This window comes from Sturnira hondurensis, unplaced genomic scaffold (genome assembly GCF_014824575.4).
Source record: "Sturnira hondurensis isolate 20B ecotype Veracruz unplaced genomic scaffold, ASM1482457v3 Scaffold0002638, whole genome shotgun sequence".
NCBI classification, from domain to species: domain Eukaryota; kingdom Metazoa; phylum Chordata; class Mammalia; order Chiroptera; family Phyllostomidae; genus Sturnira; species Sturnira hondurensis.
This window is the reverse complement of record NW_028075269.1, coordinates 11,671,991-11,699,296: the sequence shown is the minus strand read 5'-3', so window position 1 is coordinate 11,699,296 and position 27,306 is coordinate 11,671,991. Positions and strand designations below refer to the sequence as shown.

The 27,306-nt window shown below is 38.5% G+C and overlaps 1 protein-coding gene across 1 annotated transcript in view; it reads right to left on the bottom strand.

The window, feature by feature from the left end:
• PDHX (pyruvate dehydrogenase complex component X) overlaps positions 1-27,306 on the bottom strand; it is a 63,258-nt gene that overhangs the window by 20,740 nt on the left and 15,212 nt on the right. The window contains exons 2-7 of the mRNA XM_037040494.1: positions 25,721-25,801; positions 17,283-17,383; positions 8,668-8,867; positions 5,736-5,834; positions 2,276-2,450; positions 162-309 (exon numbers count right to left, since the gene is read on the bottom strand). Of these exons, the coding sequence (XP_036896389.1) occupies positions 162-309; positions 2,276-2,450; positions 5,736-5,834; positions 8,668-8,867; positions 17,283-17,383; positions 25,721-25,801 (804 nt within the window). The remainder of the gene's footprint in view (positions 1-161; positions 310-2,275; positions 2,451-5,735; positions 5,835-8,667; positions 8,868-17,282; positions 17,384-25,720; positions 25,802-27,306) is intronic.

The following is a 27,306-nucleotide window of genomic DNA, read 5'->3' as shown; positions in this document are numbered from 1 at the left end:
TTTATTTCTTATAGGAAAAGAAAACCAATTCTTTTCTTTAGCACTAAAACATGCCCAGATGAGAAAACTGAAAAAAAAGCTGCACAATGTGCATTTTATAAATGAAGGATTTCATGACAGTTAGCATGTGTACTGCATTAAGTAAATTCAACCTCACTGACCTTTGACTAGATCTTGTCTGACTTTTAAAACGGCTCCGACGTCACAATCGGCAGTAGCATACGCATGAGGTATAGTACTTTTAGATTCAGTTAACCTCTTGGCAATAACTCTTCGAATATTGCTTGCTGGGATTTCAGTGAAGGTGCCCTGTAAAGAAAAAGCAATCTGTCCATTAAACCATAAATGGAAAGGGGAAAAAACCCGTTGTAAATCAGGTCTCAGTTACTTATGATAATCAGGTCTCAGTTACTTATGATAATAATTAATAAGTAAAGATTAACATAGCAAAAGTACTATTAAAAATTCTTAGTATAAGACACAATGTAAGAAATCTGAGGAGTTTTACTGTTATAGTATAAAACTGTAGAAAAAACTTCATAGTATATGACTGTAGAAAAAAGTGGAAAAATTCAAGTTTCAGTTGTAAATGGGGCTTCTCACATTACACCATGTTTAAGGTGTGACGTGAAAAGTTTAATTTCTTTTCAAATTATTGAAAGAAACCTCACAAATCATGAATAATTCCCCATGGATGTGTGGGCATTGTCCACACACACTCCAGAGACGCCACCTGAAACCAGCTTTTGTCATAAAAATAATTTCTTAATAACACTCAAAGCAGCCAATATATCAACAAACTAAAAACAATTCTTATTTATAAAAATAGCTTACAGTAGAAAAGATAATCTAATATATTTGATAATCTACCAAATTACTTTTATTTTGGTTTGTCATTTTCTTTAAAAAGAATCACATGAGTATCTTATTTCCTAGAAATTCAAAATATAAAGTATGAATGAGATAATTAAATCTTCCTGGGATTTTATTGTAGTGTTTCCATTCTCTTCTTTGAGCCTCTAACAAAACCATGATGGACCTTAAATTACATCTAATTCGTTTTCTATTCTTCACACCATTCTGGGACTGGCTTACAATCAACTCAGGATAATACAAAGAGGCAGAAAGCACAGCTGATTTCTTTTTTAACAAATGCACTCTTCTGGAATCAAATATTTTAGGTTAACAAAGTACTTGATCAAATGGTACAAATGGTATCTACACACAGCAAGAATTTGAAAGTAAGGCTTATCTTCCTAATTTAAATAACTTACTTTTTAAAAAAGATTTTATTTATTTACTTTTAGACAGAGAGGGAGGGAGGAAGGGAGAAAGAGGAGAGAAACATCAATCCAATGTGTGGTTGCCTCTCACATGCCCCCTGCTGGAGACCTGGCCGGCAACCCAGGCATGTGCCCTGATCAGGAACTAAAACAGCGAGCCCTTGTTTCTGCAGGCCAGTGCTCAATCCACTGAGCCACACCAGCTAGGGCTGAATAACTTACTATTTAAAGAAGTAAGATTTTATTACACACACATTTTTTGTGTACGTAGTCATAAATCCTTAATGTATATTAAAAAATCTGTTTCCTATGAAATTTGTACTGTTTTCAATTCTTTTAAAAATACTATGTTAAAATATATTTCTCCATTAGAAACAGCAGTGTAGGTTTGTCTTTGTTTATTTTTTTATTTTTAAGTCCCCATCAACTTTAAGTAAACCAGGTTATCCTGCATTTCTTCTGATGGGAAGAAAGTGACATGAAACCTAGGCAAGGAAGACGGAGAAGCAAACTGGAGCAATTTGAAAAGAAAAAAGGACTGTTATACTGCACATACTTCAGAAGAAAAACACGATTAGCTACGGTCTCTGTGGTTCTTCACAGTAAGACCATTAATTTCCTTAATCGAAAAATAGAACACATCTGCAAAGGGAGCTAGTGTCAGCTACCAGCTACTGGCGCCACACCCAAGACAAAAGACCTGAGGAGTGTCATGGTTATAGAGCATACGTATGGTACTGAAGTTGTGGAGCTTGTAGTAAATATAAACCAAATCATGATTCTAATGTTCCTTTTGTAAGTGAGCACTGTACAAATAAATTTGATTGGTCCTAGGAAATCTGCAATACAGAGCAGTTTGGAGAGTTTGGCTTTATCGCTTTTAGCTGCTACCAAAACAGATTGCTAAAACTACTTGTAAAACATACAGTAATGGTGCTTATTTTCTCTCCCACTTAAATCTGAAAAATAAAAATCTACTCAGATGACGTTACCTCTGCGTTAGGCTGTCCAGGAGTTGACACTGGTGGGATCATCGGCCGGGGATAAGACGGCCTGGTGGTGGCCTGTGAGGGCAAAGGTGCAGCAGGGGTTATTGGAGGGGCTGGTGTCGGTCTGGATTCAGGGATCTTGCCCATCCCTTTCAACTGGACAAGCTTGAGAGCATCCCTAGGGGAGAGAGGAAATCAGAGAGCCATGATTAGCTACAAGAACTATAATAGAACTTTTAGAAACTGGAGGTGAGATGTGGAGGGAAGATACAAAAATAAATATATGTCAAGGCTATAATGCAAAATAAACATCTGAGCTAGATAAGTAAATCTTGTCTCACCTAGTCTGCTGATTCATATTATTTGTTCAATGGCTATAGTATTTGTACATTTTCAAAAACCAAACAATAATTAGAATGTTATCAAAGTACTGGGTATAGATGTTCAAGTTATTTTTACAAAAAAGAAATCAGTCTTTTTATCGGGGGGGGGTGTCATATGGAAAATGAACAATTCATAAATCAAAACACACCCTTATATTTGTGAAATTATTTTCACAAGGCATTCAGAAAGTATCATGTTTATTGTACCTATGACTTTCATTAGGATATTCATTAAATAACTGTTAAGTTCAAATTAGCTTGTTTATGGAGAGAAAATCACCCCATTATTAATTTTGCTTAATAAGCTACCAGCATAACCTAACATAATAAACCTAACCTATGACATCATTTAGAATGAAAAGTAACTAAACTAGAAATAGACCTACCTTTGTATTACTCTGTGAAACAAAGGAATCTTTTATAAAAACGATATAATTAGATTCCTAAATATGTCAAGTCATCAATTCTTATGAATTAGACGAATGAATTAAGCAAATTGCTTTAAAACATTAAATCAATTTGAAACGTTACTATTAGTGCCAATACAGAGGTGCCAACTCCAGCAACCTTCCATCCGTTCATGCGCCTACCTGACTGATCTCTGTCTTCCCACTAGAGAAAGTTTCAATAGAGCAGGCACGTCTGTTCTAATACACTCTTGAAAGACACAAAATTTAAACACATGAAAAGACGTACCGGTGTTCTTAAAATGAAGACTTGACATCAAAACGATGCCAGTTCTAAGTTAATTTAAAGCGTGACACAACCCAATACAAACACCGTATGTCCTCTGCCAAACCCCGCCAATGGGGCTACATGAATTGTTTAAAATTCATGTGGAAGAATTAAGAGTGTGGAACTAAAAATGAGAGACAAAATGAAAAAGAAAATTAAAAAAAATACCCAACTGTACTTGGAAATTACTTTGATCATACAAGTGAATGAAATCCAAATACATAAGAATAAAATTGCTTTTAAAAGAATACTTTGGACTTCCGGCCAAGATGGAGACATAGGTACCTGGTCTTTGCTTCCCTGCACAACCCATAAGGACAACACCAAATTTAAAAACAAAAAATAACCCAGGACTGCCATAAAATCAAACTGTATGAAGTCCAACAACCAAGGAGTTAACAAGAAACACTCATTCAGACCTGCAGGGGGTAGAGATGGGCAGCGGGGGAAGAGAGGACGCACAGCAAGGTGTCAGCTGGAGGATCAGGTGGTCCCACATTTGGGTGCAGATAAACTGTCAGCAGCAACTGGGGAGCAAGACAGACCACACAACCCAGGGTTCCAGCACAGGAAAATAAAGCCTCAAAACGTCTAGCTGCAAAAACCCGTGGGGTTGTGGTGGCAGGAGAAACTCCCAGCCTCACAGGAGAATTCGTTGGAGAGACCCACAGGGTCCTAGGACGTACACAAACCCACCCACTCAGGAACCAGCACCAGAGGGCCCAGTTTGCTGGTGGGTAGCGGGGGAAGGGACCAAAAGTTGGCCGAGAGCCAAGCAAGCAGCACTATTTCCTTTCTGAACCCCACCTCCCTCACACAGAGCCACAACACAGAGACGTGGGTTGCTCCACCCTACAATGTAACAGGCACTGCAAGACAAAGAAATATGGTCCAAATGAAAGAGCAGATCAGGACTCCAAAAATAGAACTAAGCAACAAAAAGGTAGCCAATCTATCAGATGCAGAGTTCAAAATATTGGTAATCAGGATGCTCACAGAAATGGTTGAGTACGGCTAATGGTTGAGAAAGAAGTGAATGCTATGCAAAGTGAAATAAAGAAGAAAATATATAGGGTACCAACAGTGAAGGAAAGAAAACCAGGACTCAAATCAATGGTTTGGACCAGAAGGAAGAACTAAACATTCAACAAGAACAGAATGAAGAATCAAGAATTCAAAAAAATGCAAGAGGCTTAGGAAACTCTGGGGAAACTTTAAATGTTCCAACATCCAAATCACAGGAGTGCTAAAGGAGAAGAGGAAGAGCAAGAAATTGAAAACTTATTTGAAAAAATAATGAAGGAGAACTTCCCCAATCTGGCAAACAAAACAGGCTTCCAGGAAGTTCAGGAAGCTCAGAGTCCCAAAGAAGTTGGACCCATAAAACTACCAGCTGATTTCTCAAAAGAAACCTTGCAGGCAAGAAGGGTCTGGAAAGAAGTATTCAAAGTCAAGAAGGGCAAGGACCTCCATCCAAGATTACTCTAGCCAGCAAAGCTATCATTTAGAATGGAAAGGCAGATAAAGTGATTCCCAGATAAAAGTTAAAGGAGTTCATCATCACCAAGCAGTTATTACATGAAATGTTAAAGGGACTAATCTAAGCAAAAGAAGAGGATCAGAAATATGAACAGTAAAATGACAACAAACTCGCAACTATCAACAATTGAAAAAAGAATCCCAAAACAAAAACAAACTAAGCCAACAACTAGAACAGGAATGGAATCACAGAAATGGAGATCACATGGAGGGTTATCAGCAGGGATGGGGAGGGGGCAACTGAGGGAAAGGGTACAGGGGTAAGAAGCATAAATGATCGGTACAAAATAGACAGGGAGAGGTTAAGAATAGTGTAAGAAATGGAGAAGCCAGCGAACTTACATGTATGACCTGTGGACATGAACTAAGGGTTTGAGAGGATGCTGGTGGGAGTGGGGGGTGCAGGGTGAGGGGAATAAAGGGGGAAAAAATGGTACAACTGCAATAGCATAATCAATAAAATATATTAAAAAATAAAAGATTACTTCTACGTTTTAGAAATTTAAATGTGAGTTCATGTTTATTTAATACAAATATAAAACAATCAAAGTTCCACTACTCTGCATTTATAACCATTTCTAAGGATCTGGCTTAGTTATCAAATTAGAACTATTCCTGAGTAATGCTGCAATTATTCCAAAAACCACCCTTGTATCAAACACACTTTTATACAGACAAAAATAAAAATACAAAAAACAGTGTACTTCCTTTTAAATCTTAACACTGAACAAGCTCTTCTTTAAATAATTCCAGAAAACAACCTTGAAAAATAACAAAATTGGTTATTATGAGCAGCACCCACGTACTCTTTCGTGAAGACCCCCCGAGGCCCAGTGGCTGTGCCCTGGCTGGCGTCCAGTGCGTGTTTGGCCAGAATATTACGGGCAGCTGGACTTAAACGGAACCTAAGAAGAGAACATGAAGGTTAGAGGAATCAATTGTCACTCATATGTGATTCAAATATATCTAAATGTCAACAGTTTTGCTAATAATGAAAAAAAATAAAAGCATAATAAAGCTAAAATAGCCACAAATATATTAATCTGCACTAATCTAGTTTCTTTTACTAAATCAAAATATTTTCATAAAATTTAACTAGTTACTATTTCAAAATATTCTTTTAAGAAGAGTAAATATTCATAAGGAGAGAGTTTCTACTTTTCACATGGCTCATGACAGATAAATCAGGAAGTAACTATAACGTTCCTTCATTTTTTGTAATAAAATATACTTAAAGTTTACAATTTTGAGCATTTTCAGTGTAGAATTAAGTGGCACTAAGCACGACCTCGTGGCTGTACAACTGTCACCACCGTCCTTCTCCAGAACCTTCATCTCCCCGGACCGGAACTCGGTGCCGGGAAAGGGCAATTCCCTGTTCCTCCCCCTCCACAAGCCTGGCAACCGTCAGTCTCCTCTCTGCCTTTATCGCTTTGCCCTCTGGGTGGCCCGTGGAAACCATACAGTCTTTGTCCTTGTATGAGTGGCTTATTTGACTTAGTGTAAGGTCTTCAAAGTTCATCCAGGTGGTGTACTTGTCAGCATTTTCTTCCTTTTTTTTTTTTAGATTTTACTAATTTATTTATCTTTGAGGGGAAGGAGAGAGGGAGAGACACATCAATGTATGGTTGCCTTTTGCGCATCCCCTGCTGGGAGTTGGCCTGCAGGGAACTGGCCTGCAACCCAGGCATGTGCCCTGACTGGGAATCGAACCGCAATCCTCTGGTTCGCAGGCCTGTGCTCAATCCACTGAGCTATGCCAGCCAGGGCCATTTTCTTCCGTTTTACAGCTGAATAACACTCCATTGCATGGATGTAGCACATTTTGGACACATGGGCTGTTTCCACCTTTCAGCTCTAGTAAATAATGCTTTGATGAATGTGAGTGCCCGATATCTCCGAGTCCCTGCTTTCAACTCCTTTGAGTGTTTACGCAGAAGGGAAACGGCTGTGTCACAGGGTAACTCTACTGTTAATGTTCTGGGGAACTGGAGCTGCCACACTGTCTCCCCAGGTAGTAACTGCACCATCTGACATTCTCACCAATAGTGCATAGGAGTTCAAACTTCTCTACATCCTTGTCAACACTGGGCGTTGTCTAGCATGGTCTAAAAAAATAATAGATATTCTAACGAGTGTGAAGTAGTATCTTCTTGTAGTCTGATTTGCAGTTCCCTAATACATAGTGATACTGGACAGTTTTCATGTGCTTATCGGCCACCTGTACATATTCTTTGGAGAAAACGTATACTTGGGTCCTTTGCCTATTCCCATTAGGTTGTTAATTTCGTTTTGTTTGAATTGTATCTTTCATGTATTTGCTCCAGTCCTTAGTATCTACCTGAATTCATTTTGTAATTTACAAACACTCCAGAAGAATAAGAGGGAGGCAAAAACAATTATGCTGATTCTACAGACAAGGAAACTGAGGCACACTGAAAGGTAACATGACTGGTAAGTGCCAACTCTTCCACTGAGGCCTGAAAGCACAGCAGCAAACACAAAGGACTGCACAGTCAAAGAAAATCAGTAAAAGGAGTGGAGTCTGCAGTTTATAACTCCGAAATGCACTGGAACACACTCATTTTGTTCCGTGCTGCAGGTGCACGAGCTGCATGTCTGGGAAACGCTCTAGCTGATACGGACTTGGTGCTACCCAATCTTCACCAAAATTTCTGATTTTTATGTAAGATTAACTGGTAGCCCACCGATTCGAAATGTTTTAAGGAAAGAAAATCACTGCATGGGCCAACACTGTGCAGGTTCGCAGTCAGCTGGTTTGTAACCCACGCCCTGGGGTCTCAGACCCAGCGTCTCTGAGGATGAGTCTCAACAGAGAGAGCAGGCCCGCTGTCTCTGCCAGTGGGGCACTGAGCACAAGACGGCCACAAGCCTCTGCCTTCTGATCTTCGTGGTGAAAAGGAGAAAATAAAGGGAGTGATGGCCATGGAGTCAGAAACACTGTGTGATAACAGGAATTTAAAACTCACTACTTCAAAAACACTTACTTTTTTTTCCCCCTGACAAGAACTGACAATGGTAAACTAAAGAAAAAAATACTAAAAAATGAAAGGGTTTTATTTAAGTTCAAAAGTGGTTTTTAGGACATTTTTCTTTACAAATAACTTTTTCCTATAAAGCAGCATAAAGGTATTTGTACTATAGAAAATATTAAATAAGTGAAACTTGTTAGAATTTTCAGAGTCCACCAATTAAAGCTATGGAAAGCTAAAGTAAAACAATGTTTACTAAGTATCTGTGTTGTTAAAGAACAGCTAGACAAAACAAAGTTCCAATCTCTCTCAAATTCAAATGCAAAATAGCTGGAAAAGGAGCATGTGTTCAAATGCTCATTTCATTATCAATTATAAACTTAAAAGTGGTATTCATAGCACAGTAATTAGAATCCATGAATGGGAACACAACAGGAAGTTTTATATACTGAATTTCATCCTGGAATCCTACAACCTCATTCAAGCTCAGTGTGGACATGCACAGGGCGTGCCCATTACCTGGAACACAGCAGGTGTTCATTCAATACCTATTCGTTTGTTGAATGAACAAATGAAGGTAAAGTACTCATTCCTAAGTCTCAGTTTCCTAAGAGACAAAAGGGAAGGTCAGCAACTTCCTACTTAATGTACAAAGATGTTTCAAATATTATAAGATTAAAGTACTCTAAGAGTTGCCAAAGCATACTTCTTTTTTATACATCATCATTCGAATAAACATACTCACTGCAATTTCCCTGGTGTGTGTTCCTTTTTGACAGGGACAGAAACCGGCGGTTCTGGCGACGGGGGAGGCACTGGCGGTTTTGAAGCAGCTGCTGGAGGACCTACATCTTTGGGAATTTCAACATGTTTCCAGTCTTCTCCTTCTTCAACCAGCAAACCAATTAGTGAACCCAGCCGTATATTTTTAGACCCTTCTTCAACCTGTATTTTAGAAAGAAAATAACTGCAGAGATGGAAAGGCTCGTGATCTCATGGAACAGTTTATTCCTTTGTTGGACAATTAATTACTGGTTAGAAAAAGCTCTTAATTTGCACTAAAATCTGCTTCCTCCCCCCCCCCCCACTCACCACCTTCCTTTCCTACCTTCCCACGGTTACACCTTCCCTTACCACTTCTGCCTCCCAGTTACTGATGCTATCTCCTGAAATAGACACACACACACACACACACACAGAATCTCCCCTCTTTGACAGCCTTTAAATATATAAGACATATCTATGACTGTCTTCCTTCTTAATCCCAAACTAGACCATGGTTACATATCTCAGCTATTGGTAATCTTTCCCAGGGCTTCTATACAATGGATTCCGAATTCCAAGAACGCTTAAGAGATTAATCCCCCCAAATAAGTTCTATTTACTTTACTAAAATTAATTTAAAGACAATATTTTCAGTAGACTTGATCCAGAATAAATAACATCTCATTGTATAGACAGAATTGGTTAACTACTCTGGTTAATGTTAAGTGTGGTTTCCACCTCCCTCTATATATCTTTTTACAAACCTGGGACAAAATACAACTGCATGGCATTCTCACCAGTATCAGAAACGTGGTGGCATCTCAGCTAAGCAAATGCATTTTCACAGATAACACCACTTAAAAGTATAAATAAGACTGATGATAAATAAAACTTAAGATAAATATATTTTAAGTGCTTCAGTACTACTAATTTATTTTTAAAGAATCAATTCTCATTTAATTTTAAAAAGTCCCTAGAGAACCTTCAGATGACAGCATTTTATAAGTTCAGGAACAGAAGAAAATGTTATTCCTTTAAAATTTGCTATTATTTCAATTACTTTAAATAAGGTTCATTACAGATGTAATTTAGTGAATAATTGAATGACAGGCTGCAGGATGCTGCCCAATATAGTAATCATAAATAAACTCCTAAAATGAAACTGATATTTCCGAGTAACACTAATTTTGATGCTGATTAGTATGAGCACTATTCTTAAAACAATAGGACATAAGTTCCAGGAATAAGGAGTAATTCTAAGTTACTAATTGCTAATGGAGAAGAAATGAAACAGTGGCTTTGATAAAGCGAAGTATACATAAGAAATGTGTGTTTAAAACTCAGTGAGGATGTTTAAGGAATTGCAGGCTGTGGAAAATACCAGCTTGTTTAGTGATTTGTCACACACTAAAGTTCTTTAGACTGCTTATTGTCTTCAGNAGCACTATTCTTAAAACAATAGGACATAAGTTCCAGGAATAAGGAGTAATTCTAAGTTACTAATTGCTAATGGAGAAGGAATGAAACAGTGGCTTTGATAAAGCGAAGTATACATAAGAAATGTGTGTTTAAAACTCAGTGAGGATGTTTAAGGAATTGCAGGCTGTGGAAAATACCAGCTCGTTTAGTGATTTGTCACACTCTAAAGTTCTTTAGACTGCTTATTGTCTTCAGTATATCAACAAGATGAGTTAAGATTATCATTCAGTTAACATTTTGTCTTCTTCTAAAAATGTCTAACTACCTGGTTATAAATTGCTAACTCAAAATCACAAAGTAAAATAGCTCATATTCTTTAAAAAATCAATTAAAAAACACTAAGCAATATAAAGTCTACTTGATATTAATTTCTATCAACAGTGAACCAGGAACAGGATCGATACCCAAGTACAAAGAATGTCACTCCAATGCAAAGCATTCTTTAAGAGGAAAGCTGTGTTGAAAAAAATATCAATGGATTTCTGAAATCTGAATCAGATACTATATTAAATCTAAAACTGACACCTCAACTGTTTTATCTACAGTAAATTGTAAAAATGATTCCATGTATACCCTGCCAACTGATACTTCACAAGTAGGCAATGAACATTTAGTATCATTTCCACTTTTATCATATCTAAATATTAAGTACAATTTATTTTTAACTACTCACATTTTTCCCATTACAAAATGACAGCATGAAGAATGATACCCAAATACAATTGCCAAGTGTATACTACCACACAACTTGAATATATAACAGAAGTTAAACGAAAATAAAGTCTATTTGTAGTTCAATTTAAAGTAATAAAAATCACTAAATGAAGCTAAGATCATTTCTCTGACTTTATTACCTGAGAAGAGATCTTTTAGAAGTGTGCTAGCTTCCTGTAGACGAGTTTGCTTATGTTGCAGTCAGCAAATATTTAAAATTGGGGAAGTCTTAGTAACAGAAGAGTAAATAATGCTCTTTCCAAGTTGTGTTTGGAAACCAAACAAGAGAACGAGCCTCCGTTGCTGCTCCCTCTGAGTTAGCACCCTGGACGCGCTCGACCCACCACAGCCCCAGTTCTTTCCCCAGGCGCCTGGTTTACTGGATCAGAGTCCTCTCTCCTCTGGCGCCTGCTCTGCCCTTGGGCCTCCGCTCTCTCAGTATGAAATGCAGGACCTTTACCGGCTAAAACTGCTGGTTAATGCTGAAACACTGGACCTGGAATCTGTCGTTCAACATGTTAGCGTTCACGCCTATTCTTCTACAGACTGTGTTGGTTTTAATGCTGGCACTGCTACTTACTAGTTAGGTGGCCTTAGTAAAGTTTCTTTATTTCACCATGACTGTTTCTTCGTCTGTAATGGAAATAATAATAGCTGCTACTCAGAGTTGTTGTGAGGAAATAAATGAACTAGGTATAAGAACTAAAACAGTGCCAGAAATCTAGTAACCACTATGTAAATGTAAAAGGTATTATTACTATTATTATTATCATCATCATCGTCATGGTGCTGGTATTTTCCTCCAAGTTACTGTTTCAAAACAAAAAATATACTCAACACAGATCAAGATTAGACTACAGAGGAGTGACCCTTGGTACGGGTTGGGAATTCATACCTTCAGGCCCAGCAACCACAAGGCTGGAAGCACTAGAGAGCAAACAGCAACATATGAGACCACAGGAAGTAAGGTCTGTGACAAGCTAGTTTTCCACGATGCTCCACAGAGGCTGAATTCTGTCCCAAGGTGTGCCCTCCATGAAGAGGCTACTTACCAGAGACGTCTCCACAGACCTGACATAAATCACCTGCAAATATGCTCAAAACTGCCACCTAACCCCACCCACTGGTGGACCAATAAAGGATAGGAGACGCACACACAGAGTAGCCACAGCAGTATTTACAAGAAAACCGAGGGGGTTCATTCCACCTAAGTGCTGGTAAATACAGTGTTTTGAATCTGACATTAAAAAACAATCAGTTAGTTCAGCAATTGTTTAAATATTTTTCTTTTTAAAAGTGGAGTATTGGAGAGCTGCTAGTGAGTGCTGAAGGAGCCTGCACTGTGGTTGGCTGGCGGAGAGGAGCTGAGTCACAGGGTGACTGCCACCAGGGTTTGAATCATCACACAGTTTTCAATGATTTTTATTCTTTAACATATAATGATTAACTTATGTGCACAATGAACTTGGGTTTAAAAGGAATATAAGTAAGAAACACTGAAGCCGAGAGCTAATCAATGACAAGACCAGGTAATCCGTGAGGGGCTAAAGACACATTCAGTAAGTCCTTGAATAAAGGTTTGTCTGGCCTTTTCGGCAAAGTGCCAGGCTCTGTTCTGGCACAGTATTAACTCATTTAATTCTCCTAATAATCTTATGAGGCTAAGTGCCATTATCATTGCCATTCACAGATGAGGAAACGGAGGCCTAACAATGGTAAGTGCTGAAGACCACAGGCTACTGGGCATCGAGCCAAACACCGTCTGGCACGTCCCCTGCCAGCATTCAGTATGGTCAGTACCAAATCCATGACAGCATTCACACCATCAAATGAGCACACAGCACCTCAGGGCAGTGCTACCATTTCTAAAAAGGAGCTTAACAGAGAAGCTGAAAAGTGGATTATAATTGATTTAGTTTTTAATTCTTTGGGAGCATAGGCTCACTAACCATTTCAAAAGGAAAAAATTAGAACCGAGAATATCTTCCATTTAATAGAACTTGCTCTGAGCTTTAAGAGGGTATTTTCTCAATTAGAAATGTTAGTCCACAGAGAAGAATTAATTGAAGCTCTCAAGAGTTCAAATTTCAACCATAAACTTTCAAATTATAAAATGTAACTTTGAATGCAACTTTGGGAATTTAATAAAAAATAAGGGGGACTACCTAACAATAAAATAAAATCATACTGAAAAAAATTCTTTAGAAAACACCATTGACATAGCATTGAAGATACAGTGAACAAACTGATTAAAGACAATCTCTAATAACTCTCTATGTCATTCTAATATTCTTTTATTAATTTATTATTTAAAACACCTGCCATCCAAATTGCTGAATAATAAATTTAAGCTTATTCACTAATATGTTTGTAATAATTTAAGGTTTTCTGCTCAACAATTTACTAGTGATTAAATGAGAATTTAACTTTCCCATTAACTGAACTAATTGGAAAAAAATCATAAAATTATTTAAACTGACAGCAAATAATCTTTATTAACATTAAGAGCTTCTAAGCTTTTCTTTTTTGGTTTTAGGTGAAATGCAACAAATATTATTATTTTATATTTAAAGTAGAATTCAGATGCAAACATTATAGAGTGAAGACAAAGAAGAAATCAAACTGGACTGATGGGAATGCAAAAAACCCTTAAAAGACTATGGAAATAAATCCCTCGGAACAGCAAAATAGGTTATAATTCTAATACTTTCACAAATGTAAGAAAACTTAAAAACCAGAGTTTTATATCATCTCTTGGCTTTAATAAGCTCAATTATCCAACTCCTTGATTCTGAAAGTAAAATCTCTTTTATGTATTCCTATAAAATCATTTTATTATTTATGCTAATATGACAACTACTCCACAATGAAAGACAAAGTTGCTTGTGTGGGGTTGGAGGGCTGGCAATGGAGCAGGGTGAAATGTGAAAGGCTGAAAAGAAACAAACGAGTAAGATCATCTTGTTTTTTCCCCCAGTAAATTGCACACTCTGTGACATTAATACACTCCCATTTCTATTACCCAAAAAGCATGTGAAATGATAATAAAGCCCTAAAATATACACACAATCTTTTCTTTGGCAAGAAAACAGCTATTGGTGCCACTGAAGCTGCTATCAATCACGTCCCCACGGCTCCCCAGAGCACCAGGGGCCAGATGATCAGGCCCTGCTGACCTGCGACACTGTTAGCAGGCTGAACTACACCGCTCAGCAGCTACCTGGAGAATGCGATCAGCTCATTCACAGCCAAGCAATCCAGACAGTCTAGGGCCAAGAACACTGCTTGCCAAAAGCAAACACAGTAAAATGTAGCTGGGCTCAGTACATACGGCAATTCAAACAACCTTTTTCTTTGAGGAAATGCTGCATAAATTAGTCAAAGAAACTATTTTTGTTTGGGTATTTATATTTTTGAAGCTTACAATCATAGCTGCTGTGTGACATATTTGCATTTAGTTATAAAGGGAAAGAAATTTTTGCCATCTGTTCATATTTCCTCCAATGAAACATTTTCAACAGTGTGTTTTACATGGCTACTAATATAGTGGATTACAAGTGAAGGATGTTTGGCAAATTAGAATGTAAAAAATAAAATAGAAGCACCCAGAAAAAAGGGAAAGAGGATTTTCCAGTAAGAAACAGAAGTGAAAACCGTGTGTGGACCTACATCTCATTGGAGTAGAGCATTTCCAAGTGCGGTCTTTGGATAGAACGTAGAAAGGAAGCCGTTCCGTCCATGCTCAGGGCAGAGGCGAGCTGGAGTTTCAGAATTAGAGACATATCAACAAGGGACTACTGATAGATGTGCAGCTTATCTGTACAAATCACTGTAGAGGCACGGATACTTAGCGTCTAGTCACAATTCCTCAGACAAACATACAGAAAGCATGGATCTAAGGGTCACCAAGAGCTGAGGGAATAATTATGATGATGGGAAGAGCAACATGTATTGACACTTGGTGGGTGACAGGTCTTGTGAGGACTGCACATGTGTTCCCTCATTTAATCCCCACTACTTCCCCATGATGTAGGTATTATTATTATCTCCACATTATTATGAAGAAAAAGGCAGACAGAAGCAAAAGACTTTGCCGATCGGTACACAGTGAATAACTGGCCACCTTATCAGCTCCATGAGTCAGGCAGCAGAGCCACGGTCTTAGCTGCTACACCACACTATCTGCTAAACGTGCTGGAAGGGAAGAAACAAACAGGCACATCGGGGAACAGACCATCCATGTAACCCCAAGTAGTCAGGCTTTAAGCATTTCACTTACTTTTCACATAAACTCGAATATTCCATTTTAAAAATAATACGCTTAGTACAGAATTTAGAAACTACAGGAAAAACGGGGAAAGGAGAGCACTTGGTTCCACTCACCAAAGATAAACACTCAACGTTTTTATGACATTTTATTCTTTTCTATACTTATATTTTTCCATGTAGTCCTAAGATTATAATCACTGCCCTGTATATAATTTCCCCAAATTTTTTAGTATTTATTAATGTATAACATATATAAAGAAATCACATTTTTAATGGGAATTATTTTTAATGGCTAAGGAGATTATTTTCTCCTTTTAACTAACCTCTCTTACACTGCTACCCATTTTGTTTGATGGGATGTACCAACTTCAGATTCTAGTAAAACCACTAGTGTATCCAACATGCTCCTCTCTGTTGAATCCACCAACCACGAGAACAAATGTCGGAGACTTTCAGGGTTCCAAAGATGTTACTTTATTGGCCAAGTTTAACCTGCGCAGGGGTGAACTCTCAAAGTGTCCAGCGACACCGTGCCCACAAGGGCTGCAAACGAGAGGCACACACAGCGCTTACAGCTAAGTCCTTATATAGAGCAAGCAAGCAAGCATTACAGAGATGATGTGGCAGTTAGCTATTGGCTTACAGAGCCCGTGCGCAGGAACAGGGTGGGGTCTGTCTCAACTGAAAGGAAAATTTTGAAACTAAACAGATTGCAATCAACTTACAGGATGTTTGCTAGGGACGCAGGCTCCTTGGGGCTGAGACTATTTTTCTTGTTCCCAACACTCTCCATTCTACATTAGCTAGAAAGCAAAGACTGCCCAGAGAAGAGCTCTCAAAATGACTATGACGGCAGGCCCAGGGTGGGAGAGACCAGAGACCGGGGTGGTTACTCAATTAACAACTATTGGGCAAAACCAACAAGACTGCTAAGGTTCCTCAATGAAGCTTGAAACTGATTTAACCTCCCCGTGGCTATTTCCGGGATTATCTACAGAGAATAACCGAGTAGCCTACCACCAGGCCTCGGCTTCTCTTCTCCCCTGTGCTTGGACTTCTGGACTGTTGCCCACAGCCAACCCAAAGGAACAGACATTTCTTCCTTGAGGACTATGCACTCAGCCGAGAACTAGCTCTTCTTGACCTTCTCCCACCCCCTAAATCTACAGCCAATACAAATTATTTCAAAACAACTTACATCTTTCTTCCTCAAACTGTTTGCGCAAGAGCCTTCAGCTCCTTCCAGCCCTGCCGCTGGTGGTTCAGACTTCCTGCCCCTGGACCTGGTCCTTTCTCTGGCTAGCATTTGGGTTCTCAGTGAACCCTTTCTTTTATAAAAACCTTTGGCTAGTAAATGTCTTTGTTTAACAATTGCATATACTTAAATTTAGGTCTAAAAGGAAATGACTGGTCTCCTAGAGGCACAAGTGCATTTTCCATAAAAATGCTTATGGAACAAAAAATACACCACCACAGGAAAGACTGTCAACTACATTTAAGTATACAGAATACTGTAAACACATTTGTATAGAAATATATATTTTAAATGATTATAAAAATGCCTACATTGTAAGAATGAGTAAGAATTTAACCGGGCCAGTGAGAGTGGCTATGAAACCTGCAGACGAGACTCCACAGGACATCTAAGAACAGTCTGGTCTCGAGACAGGCACTGAGTGGACGGTAACTGCCCCAAACTGGCGGTTCTGGGACTCCTGGGTCCCGAGATACGACTCTTTATTTTCTTGTGATAAGAGTAAAACATTACTCTTCTTTTTGATAAACGTTGAAATTGCTAGTTCTAAGCTTTAACCTATTGCTTTCTTTGTCTTCAAAATCCCACCTCAAATAGCCCTCTCTCATCCCTCCGGCCAGAATACTTCTCATTCTCCTCTAGCGAATCCCATACACTCAGCACCACTGCTGATAAGGCCGAAACAGTTTCCTGTTGTCTGATCATCATTGGCTATTTGTAGTCGTTAACACTAAAGTATTTTATACATCTGAACTTAACATGTATTATGGAGCAGGTAGTACAACACTATAAAAAAGAGGTAAAAATAACTTCATTTCAAGGAACTTCATGTTTAAGAAATCTTCATCCTGGTGAAAACAATCAAAATAAAGACTTACCACTATTTTGGCCAAGATGCCATCGTCACTTGCATCTAAGGTCACCACAGCTTTGTCCGTCTCTATCTCACACAAGGCATCTCCAGCACTCACAGCTTCACCTACAAAATAAGACTGGGTTTGGTTTGTCTTTTAAAGCATGAATTTTGGTACGTGAGTTGATATGTGTAGGTGTGTGTAAAACATGAACAATAAACACCAAAACATTCAGTAGCCATTTCTGGGCTGTGGAACTATAAGTAATTCTCATTGTGCACCTAATATGTTTGCTTATGTATATAAGTATGTTCTGTTGTATTTTCCTGAAACTCTATAATGGGCACAGTGATATTTGTATTTTTTTGGTTTTTTTAAAATTGAAGTTATTGGGGTAACATTGGTTAATAAAATTATATAGGTTTCAGGGGGTATAATTCTATAATACATCTTCTGTATATTGCCTTGTGTGTTCACTACCCAATATTTCTTATAATAAAAAAGCAAGTACAAAGATTCCTGAGCAAATATTAAAAATGAGATCACATTTTGGAAATGATAGCAATGGACGTATACCCTCCTGTTGAGAAATCAATTCCAGATGCCACACTCCTTCCTTTATGATATACTTCAACTATTATTCCATGAAGAGAAAAATTTTACAATTAAGAGCACTTCTGGGTTAACATCGAGTTCAGAAAACCTGCTGGCACCACAGAGCATAAATAAATAAAGTATATTAAACACAACGAGAGGTAATCGAGATACAATAAGGTCAAATAAGAAACATTTCTGTGCAACAGAAACAGCATGGAAACTCTAAGTTGGTGAGCAGGCCCGACTCGCTGGTTTCTAGATCTAGACAAGACGGGGGGTAAAGTAGAGCAGCTTCTCTCCGCGTAAAGGGAACTAAAAGCGACCTCATGAAGCCATGGGACTCAATCAGACTCTCAACCTAAAGCGGGGTCAGGGTTCCTCTGTTCCTAACAGGAGGCTGGTAAAATACGCGATCCACACCTCTGGACCAGGACTGGGACTCCGAGGAAGTAGCACTGTGGGTCTAGGAAGGTAGGGGAAGAAAGCACTGCCTCAATGCCAGGGACAGCTCCAAGCCAGCCTCTGGCTCCATCGCTGCACCTGCTAATATCTCTAATATCAACAGCAAAATTCCTGATTAGAGGGTGGGGGAGGGGAAGAGTAGAGGACAAGTGGGGAGACACTAAAACATGAACAAACACCTTCCATTCAAACGTAAATTGCAAAACAAAGTTCCACGACATATGAAGAAATCCAAATGCTACGAAAGAAAACCACAGAATCAATACTTGGAACAGAAGTTCATTCTAGATGCAATTCATTTCGTGCAACCTGCCAAAGACTTGAAAATAAGTATTTGAGGATGTTCAGAAATACAGACGAAAAGAAAGATCCATCACAAAACCAAGGGATAGAAAAAACAATAACGTACAGGAGGAATACAATAGTATCAGACAGAAAAAACTAGAAATCCTGGAAATAAAATAAATCTTGGGAGTAAAAGAAAAAGAAACAATCACCAGAGTATATTCTAGATGAACACAGTGCAGTGATTTGGTAAAGTACAGAAGCAGTAAGGAACTACCTGGAACTTAAGACAGGCAGACAAGAAGGTAAAAAACAGAAGAGAGGAGTTAAGACGTAGATGGAAACTGCAGTGTTGTTCAGCGGAGTTCCAAGGGAAGAGACTGGAGGGAATGGTGGAGAAGCAATAGATGAAAAGAGAATTGCTGAGAATTGCTCAGAACTGAAAAGAGACGGGAACCCTCAAAGGAAAGAGTTCTGGAGGAGTTTGGAATAATAGCTATCTACCGTGTACTACCCAGGAGGGGGCGGGGAGTCTTAGGCCTTTTTGGGATTATTCTGTATCTTGATCTAGGTGGTGGTAACCTGAATATACGTGTATGTAAAAGTTAACTGAGCTTACTCTTCCCGCAAGGAATAACTTGATAAAAAAAAAGTTAAACAAAAAAAGTATTAGACTGTACTGACACGAATTCACATCAGATACATTGTGGAGAAATTGCAGACTATCAGTAGTAACGACCACAAAAGCTTTCAGAGGAAAAAACCCAGATCACCTCAGTGGCATGACACAGTGAGAGCACATGCCAGCAGCTGCGATGGAGTCAGAAGACGATGGAGCAGTATCTCCAAAGAGCTGAGGAAAAATAACTGTTTGGACTCTAATACGCAGTCAAACCAACGTTCGAGAATGAAGGAACATATTCTTCAGACATAAAAAGGCTAAGAAAATTTACCACCTGTTGATGAGCTATATTACACAGTGCAGAGGCAACCCATGGGCTACAAAAAACAATTAGCACAGAAATTGATAAAAGTGTTAACTAGTAATTATTTATAAGGTCATTTCTGAGTATTTTCAAGGCATAACACTTAAACTCTAAAAAAGATTAAGATGAATAAGGAAATGTTTAGGTGATGGTTAAAGCACGCTGAGACCTTTGATACAGAGAGGAGGGAAAATACCAAATAATTCTAGACTCCATTGGCAAAGTTTAATGGAATATGTATCTTAAAAACCTAATGGTGTATGTCAAAAAATATAAAAGTAGAAATATAATCTACAGTAGTCAAAAAAGCTGAGGAAACAGCAAATAATAAAAACTAACATCCAACTGAAGGCAGACACATAAAAAAAACAGCAAAGAAGAAAAACAAAAAAGTAGAAATAAGTCCAAATGTATCAGTCATTGCAATAAATATAAATGGATTAAAACCACCTACTAAAAGCAGAGATTATCAAAATGAATTTAAAAAATAAAATCTGGGTACATGTGGCTTCCAATAGACAGACCCCAAAACAAAAACAGAGTAAAAAATAAGGGCTAGAAAAACATGCAACACACAGATGCACCCGCCCCACGCACACCAAAAGCAGCTGCTACGGCAACACTAATAGGCACACTCAATAAAAGAGCATGAAGGAAAACCTAAAATACTAGGCTACAAATACCCTCTGCCAGTTCACTGTACAGCTACCTCACTGTACACCAAGATTTCCACGTAGATGGCTGTACTGTATCTTGAGTTAAAACAGCTCAGAACCACCAATAAATCCTGTTTAAATGAAACAAACTTATCCGTTAGATAATATCTAGCGAACACCTAAAGGTGTTTGGTCTGACCCCAAAGAGATTTTTTTACTCAACAAATATTTATTGAAAATGCATCAGGGCACTAAGAACACAGAAGTAGGGGCTGGGGGTAGTGAAGATTTCTGACCTCAAGAAGCTTACTGTCTACTGACAGACTAACTGCAGCAGTGTTAGGTGAAGTCAGGTGCTGTGGGGATACTCAGGGTGGGCACCTAACTCACTTTTCGGAAGGTGAAAGACATCTCATCTGAGCCGAACAGACGAGGAGGAGACAATGAAGGAAAGGGGCAGTGATCCAGGAGGAAGGCACAACAGAGTCAAAGTCCTGGGGGAAGAGGAAACAGGAAACTTTGGAGGAGCAGCCCAATGGCACCTGGGAGAAGGGCTGAGAAAACAGGTGGTGAGGTGCGTAGGAATCAGACCAATAGACCATTCCTTGTGTGTCGTACAGAGAACCCTACGATGCCAGATTACAGGATCTTACACACTTCTTTATATGACAGAGGTTTTAGTAGTTAAAACAGACTGCACTTCAAAGGGGAAGAAGAATCACAACTTGATGCTTCTGATATAACCATGGAAAAAACAACTGAACTAGGCAATCCAGCATTAAATACGTCTAGAAAAGAAACCCTGGCAATAGGAAAAGAGAAAATGATGTTTTATCACTTGAGCTCACCTATTTCATATTTCAAAGAGCCTTTAAGAACCACCCACAACTTCTACTTCAGCTGTAGATCAACACAGATGATTCTGTTCCTATTCCCAAATAGGCAGAGGAGTTACAAGGAAGGCTTCCCACTCAGACACAGGTTTGAGTCCAAGCTCTGACACTTGCTAGTAACCTTGACCAAGCTACTCATCTCTCTGTCAGAAAGGTTTTGAATGTGCAGATATATATGATATATATGTTTAAATCACAGAACTGGAAATGTTACTTTTCACATGCATCTTCACATAAGACTTTGCAACATTTTAGATTAAAATGTTAGGTATGTTATGAAAAACCACTAAGAACCAAGACTCATTCTAGCTCTCTAGTCCACACCCTGTTACTTCAAACAGACCATTCAGCAAATGTTAGTGTACAAGGCATTGTACAAAGCACTGGATACAAATACAATAGTAAGATATGGTTCTGCCCACAAGTTCACAGTTGAGAAGATAGGACAGGGCATCAAGGCTGGCATGGGTGACAGACGGCTCCTCAGCTGCCATGTTGGTGGCTGATGGGTTGTCGACGAGATGGCAGCCTGGCAGTGTCCCTGTGCCACCTCCTCATGGTGCAGCTGAGGTGGAGCAGGCCTGGAGCAAGAGTGCGGGCCCCAGGAGGGGCCAGAGCAGAGGCCCGCCTGGGGCCGCTCCCCAGCACCGAAGCCAGCATCATCATCCCATTCCTTCGTCCCGACAGGCAGGCAGCTGCCAGAGCGGAGGAGTAACAGAGAATAAAGAAGCTTCTCTTTCTCCCAGAAATTCTGGGTATGAAGTAGAGTCTTGAGGAAATACAGTTAATGGTGACGTTTATGTTACTGACTTAAACACATCCTGTGGCTTGCACAAAACCATTTTGTTCTGCCAAAAATGAAAAATGAAAGTCTTCCTTTAAAACACAGGTGGCAAGCACAAGGCCTGCTGGCTGAACTGGCCCAGTGCCTTGTTTCTACCCGGCGGCAGCGCCGAGCTCTCGCTTAACTGTTAAGGAGCAGTTACACTTACACAGTCCTGAATTTACATTTGGCCCTCTGGAGGCAACTGCGAGGCTGATGTGGCCCCTGGTGAAAATGAGTTTGACATCTGTGCTTTAAAAGATGTATGTAATAGTAGAGGCAGGGGAAGAGTTCGTTTTTATCTGTAAGACCAAATAAATCAAACCTACTTGAATGTTCATTTTTTTAAATCCCTTTTCTGTGCTATGTTGAACATCATGACAACCTTTTGACAGACAAAAATAACTCAGTTTATTCAACAGATATTTACTAGCTGCCCCTAGATATAAGACACTGTGTGAGGACCACGGTAAAAACAGTCAGACAGACCTGCTTCAAAACTTCCCTAACCTGACTAAGGAGAGTACAAACAAGCAAGCTGCTATGGCAGTGTGGGAACACAGAAGGGGCCCTAGTCAGCAAGGTTGCCAACTCTCCATTTCATCACACACGAGAAAAGAACATTATTTGCATGGCCCAAGCTCCCAGGCAACCTGGCTCCCAGGCCATCGGAAGTTCTTTTCACTGTACTCTTACTGTCTTGGCTTAAAACACACACACACACACACACACACACACATATGACTTTAATAATAGTAACTGTAACAGATTTTCAAGACACTCTGGCAGGGTGTCCAACCTTTTGGCATCTCTGGGCCACATTGGAAGAAGAAGAGCTGTTTGGGGCCACATATTAAATACGCAAACACTAAAAAAAGCTGACAAGCCAAAAAAAGGCCCGTGCATAATTCTCACGGTATCTGCCACCACAGACAAGCAAGAGTCCTCGTACGTGGCCCGCACGCTGCGGGTCAGACACCCCTGCACTGAAAGACCAAAATGCTACCCATTAATGGTTATCAGATTAACCTTCGCTTAAAAACAAATCAGATTCACGAAGAGCTACAACACTATTCTGTTCCATGAAAAAATTTCAATATCTTAATGTTTGAGGGTATAAAAACTCAATTGTTTTAAATGGTGACCATATGTTAATAAAGATCTCAAGATAAATTTTAAAAACACAGCTAATAAAAAAAGGTATATAAAACGTTTTCTGCCAGCATATAAATGATTTTAATATAGGATGTATGAACCAATATATAGGATATATATATTATCATAAATATATCAAAAAGCAAAAATACGTAGGCATGTACAGTCATACCCATGTGAATAGTACATAAACGCTAATAAAAAGAAGTAAATTATGCTCAGTTAAACCACAAAGGGTGTACTTAAAAAGAAGCCAGCAAATAACTAAGAAACAAGGATTTAAGTTGCCCTGAGTTAATTACAGTGTATTAGCAAATAAACATTTCTCCTCAGTTAACAGGACACAGAATTTTAAGAGCACCCTCCAGGAAGACATGGGCATGGGCTTACAGAACAACTTGGCTTTTCCCATATAAAAATAGCACATTGTAATTGAATGGAAAAAAGAACAGAATGATGAGGCCATTTGTCTCTGGGCTCTTCTTCCTCCTACTCTCTATATGCAAATGGATGTGAATAACTTATCAGACTGCCAATGAGCTGGAAGTCTGAGAGATGAATGTAGTCTGAAGAATCCTCTTATTCACTTGTCTATCCGTTCTCAAAGTGTAAAAAGTATTAATCCTTTTATAATAACCCTGAAAGGCTGTTCTGTGTCTGAATTATTATTTAATGACACCAACACTCTATCATACTGAATATGGAAACAGCCAAAGCTCTGTAATTTATCAGGAAAAAAGAAATCTTACAAATAGATTCCAACTGATTACATTATTTATAAAGATGAAACTTTCTTAGAGACTGATAATTATTCTAAAAGATGGCAACAGCCACGTACAGCCAATTACTTGAAGTGCTTCCACATGACGCACTGGCCGTTCTAATTATATGACATGTTTTTCTCAAATTGCAGAAAAGTCGCTGCCACTTCTTCTTTGGCTATTACTTCCTCCTCATTCCCTTGTTTTTTTCCCCTTTTGGAATTCCGCCTATTGGATTATTATTATTTTACTCTTCACGTTCAACTTCTTTCATATTTTCTACTGCATCATCTCTCTGTGCTGCACACAGGCCAATTTTTTCAGGTTGGCCTTTGGTTCATGAATTCTTTGGTCAGTCATGTTTAACTACGCTTCCACCGAACCTTGGGTTTCTGTTTTTTAATTTTAGAGACAATATTTTTCACTCATAAAAATTCTATTTGTCCTTTTCAAATCTGTCTAGACTTTTTAGATAGTGTTTGTTTTTCTTTGCATTTTCAGTTCTTTCTCTTACATGTTTAATCATTCCAAACATGCATTCATTTTGTGTATCTGGCAATTCCAATGAATTGAAGTTCTTGGAAGTCTAATTCTGTTGCTAGCTACGATGCCTAATGACTCTTGCCAGTGTAAGACCGACACAGAATTCCTACAAGTAGAATTGCCTGGATATTGACAAATTCTCTTCTCCGGGGCTTATACTATTTTGTATTTCCTCCAGAAACGCATGAAAGTGCCTGCTTCCCCCATTCCCTCTGCAGCCTCATCAGCTGAGCAGCTTGTCCAGCTTCCTAATGTCTGTCACTATGAATGGTGAGAAATATGATCGATCTCAGTGTAGTATTTGTTTGCTTATTTCTTATTAAGTGTTTTTTCATATGTTTAAAGGTAATTTGCAATTCTTTTTCTGAAAATCATTTGTTTATATATCTTTCCCATTTTCCTACTGAGGTAATAGTTTTCTTCTCTAAAGTTTAGGAATATTAACCCTTTGTGATTACAAATATCCTTTCAATTTTTCACCTGTTTTTTACTTATTGTGTTTTCAGCCATATAAAACTTATGATTTTTATCATCAAATTTATCAACATTTCCCTTACTGCATCTGGATTTGGAGCTGTAGTTGGGGTGTTTATTTCACTTCTAGGGTGAGAAGAATTCACCATTTTTCCCCTAGTACTTGTACAGTTTTACTTTTTGTATATTAAGTATCCGATTCATTTGTAATCTTTCCTTGGGATAGTACAAACACTAAACCTAATATTGTCTTCTTTCATTATACATTAAATACCCAAGTTTAACTGTTTATTTTTTCATTTTCTATTCAGTTCTATTATTTGTCTCTTTAAGCACCAATACCACAGTTTTAATTATGGGGGTTTAAAAATATATGTTTCAATATATAGTAAAGAAACAGTCTTCCTCCACTGCTCTTCTTTCTAGAATTTTCCTTATTTTTCTTACTTACTTGTTCTTTCCAATGAAATTTATCAACTTGTCTAGCCTCAGGAAACACACATACAAACTCACACAGAATCATCATAAAGCTAAAATTAACTAAGGGGACTGACAAATTTATAATGTTGAAACTAAAAGTTAAGAAGTATTAGGACTAAAACTTGGGGGGAAAACCCCATAAAACACTTTCACATTCTCTGCTTTTGAAAAGTTACAGTCTGAACCCAGAAAACCTTTGCTACATTACCATGAAAAAAATTGTATTGAAAAAACAGATTACCTAGCAGAGAAACCCGATCTATTCCATTTATCATGTACTGTGTAACACAACTGATTAGGGGGAAAATGCTCGGATCACACAGGGCATCAGTGATGTACTTGCTCACCTTCCTTTTTCAGCCATTTCACAATGTTCCCTTCTTCCATTGTCGGAGACAGGGACGGCATCAGTATCTTTATAGGATCAGCTGAAATTGAAAGAAAGGAAAGATTAGCCACAAAAAAATAATGCACCTCACAAGGCATCCATAAAAAGTTCAAGTAAATGAACACTAAATTTAATTTGAGAAAGAAAACATTCCAAAGTTGGAAAGACTTCCAAATGGTCAAACTAAGTATCCAGGCCATAGTATAGAAACATAATATTCTCAACTTCTTAAAAATAAAACTTTTTTGGAATACTTTCAACTCCTTTCTCATGGGCCCCAGCACTCTGTACATATTTTCAAGCCAGGTATTCACAAGATTAAAAAACAGAAAAGTTGATTTATGTTTCATCTTCCCTTTCTGCAAAAAAATAAAATATTTACAAGTAAAATGATTAAAAAAGACAAATAAAAAATAAAAAAAGCAAGGGTTCCAATAATCTACAAAATAATAAAGATAGACTTTAAGAAATTGGTTGTTTGTATTATACTATACTATTCGGGAATCAAAGGTTTTTGTGATGTGCACTTGAGGCCTTATATGATCCTATTAGCCACTGTTAATAAATTTAATTGAAAAATGCAAGGGTAAATGCAAAAAAATAATAAACTGGTTGTGTTTCTATTTTCTTCTAATGTTTCACTGTCCTTGGCTGGTACATAGGAAAGGCAAGGTTTGCCTTGTCCAGGACAATCGGGCAAGTGAACCCAAGTGGTTAGACCAGCCTGTGTTCCATACGACAGTTCCACCGGGGACCCAAAAAGGCAGACTCACCAGGGAGACCTCTCAAGGACGCACAGCTGGTTTTTCCTTAAGTATCAAAAAGGAGACGCTCTAACACATTTGGCCAGACATGCTTCCCAATAGTCATCTGCTGAACAGGACCCCAGATATAGAGAGCACAGCTATGATATTACCATTTACAAAAAGTTTGTACGAATACAATTGTTAACAGCATGCTCCAGCTCTAGCAGTAGCCATGGTAACGAACCTATTCTCTACTCAGATTGTTCAACAATTTGACCCTATAAAGCAACACACACTGCATATCTAACATATTCCAAATGTGGAAGAGAACAGAATGGGGTTTCTTGTTTTCCTGCTGATATTCTAGGGTTAAAAGGAAGGGTACTGAATACTAATATTAAATGAAGTGAGGACTTCGGTCAAGATGGAGGTGTTAGTGAACACACTTTGCCTCTTGGAGCAACAACAGAAAAATTGCTAGACCTCAAAACAAACAACACACAGAACTGTCAGAAAAGAGAGCTATATGGAAGGCTGACAATCAAGGATTTGAAGAAGTCACATTATCCAGATCGGTAGCAGGGGCAGAGATGCTGAACAGGCAGAAAGGCATACAGACAGACACCGTGTGGCATGGAGAGGTGCCAGAGGCAGAATGGGTGGTCCTACATTCACCTGTAGTGGATAAAAATTGGGAGGGACACCTTTGTAGTGAATGATCCCAGCCCCAGGCTTGACCATACAGCCCAGGGTTCTAGTGCCAGGAAGATAAGTCCCCATAGCTTCCGGCTGAAAAACC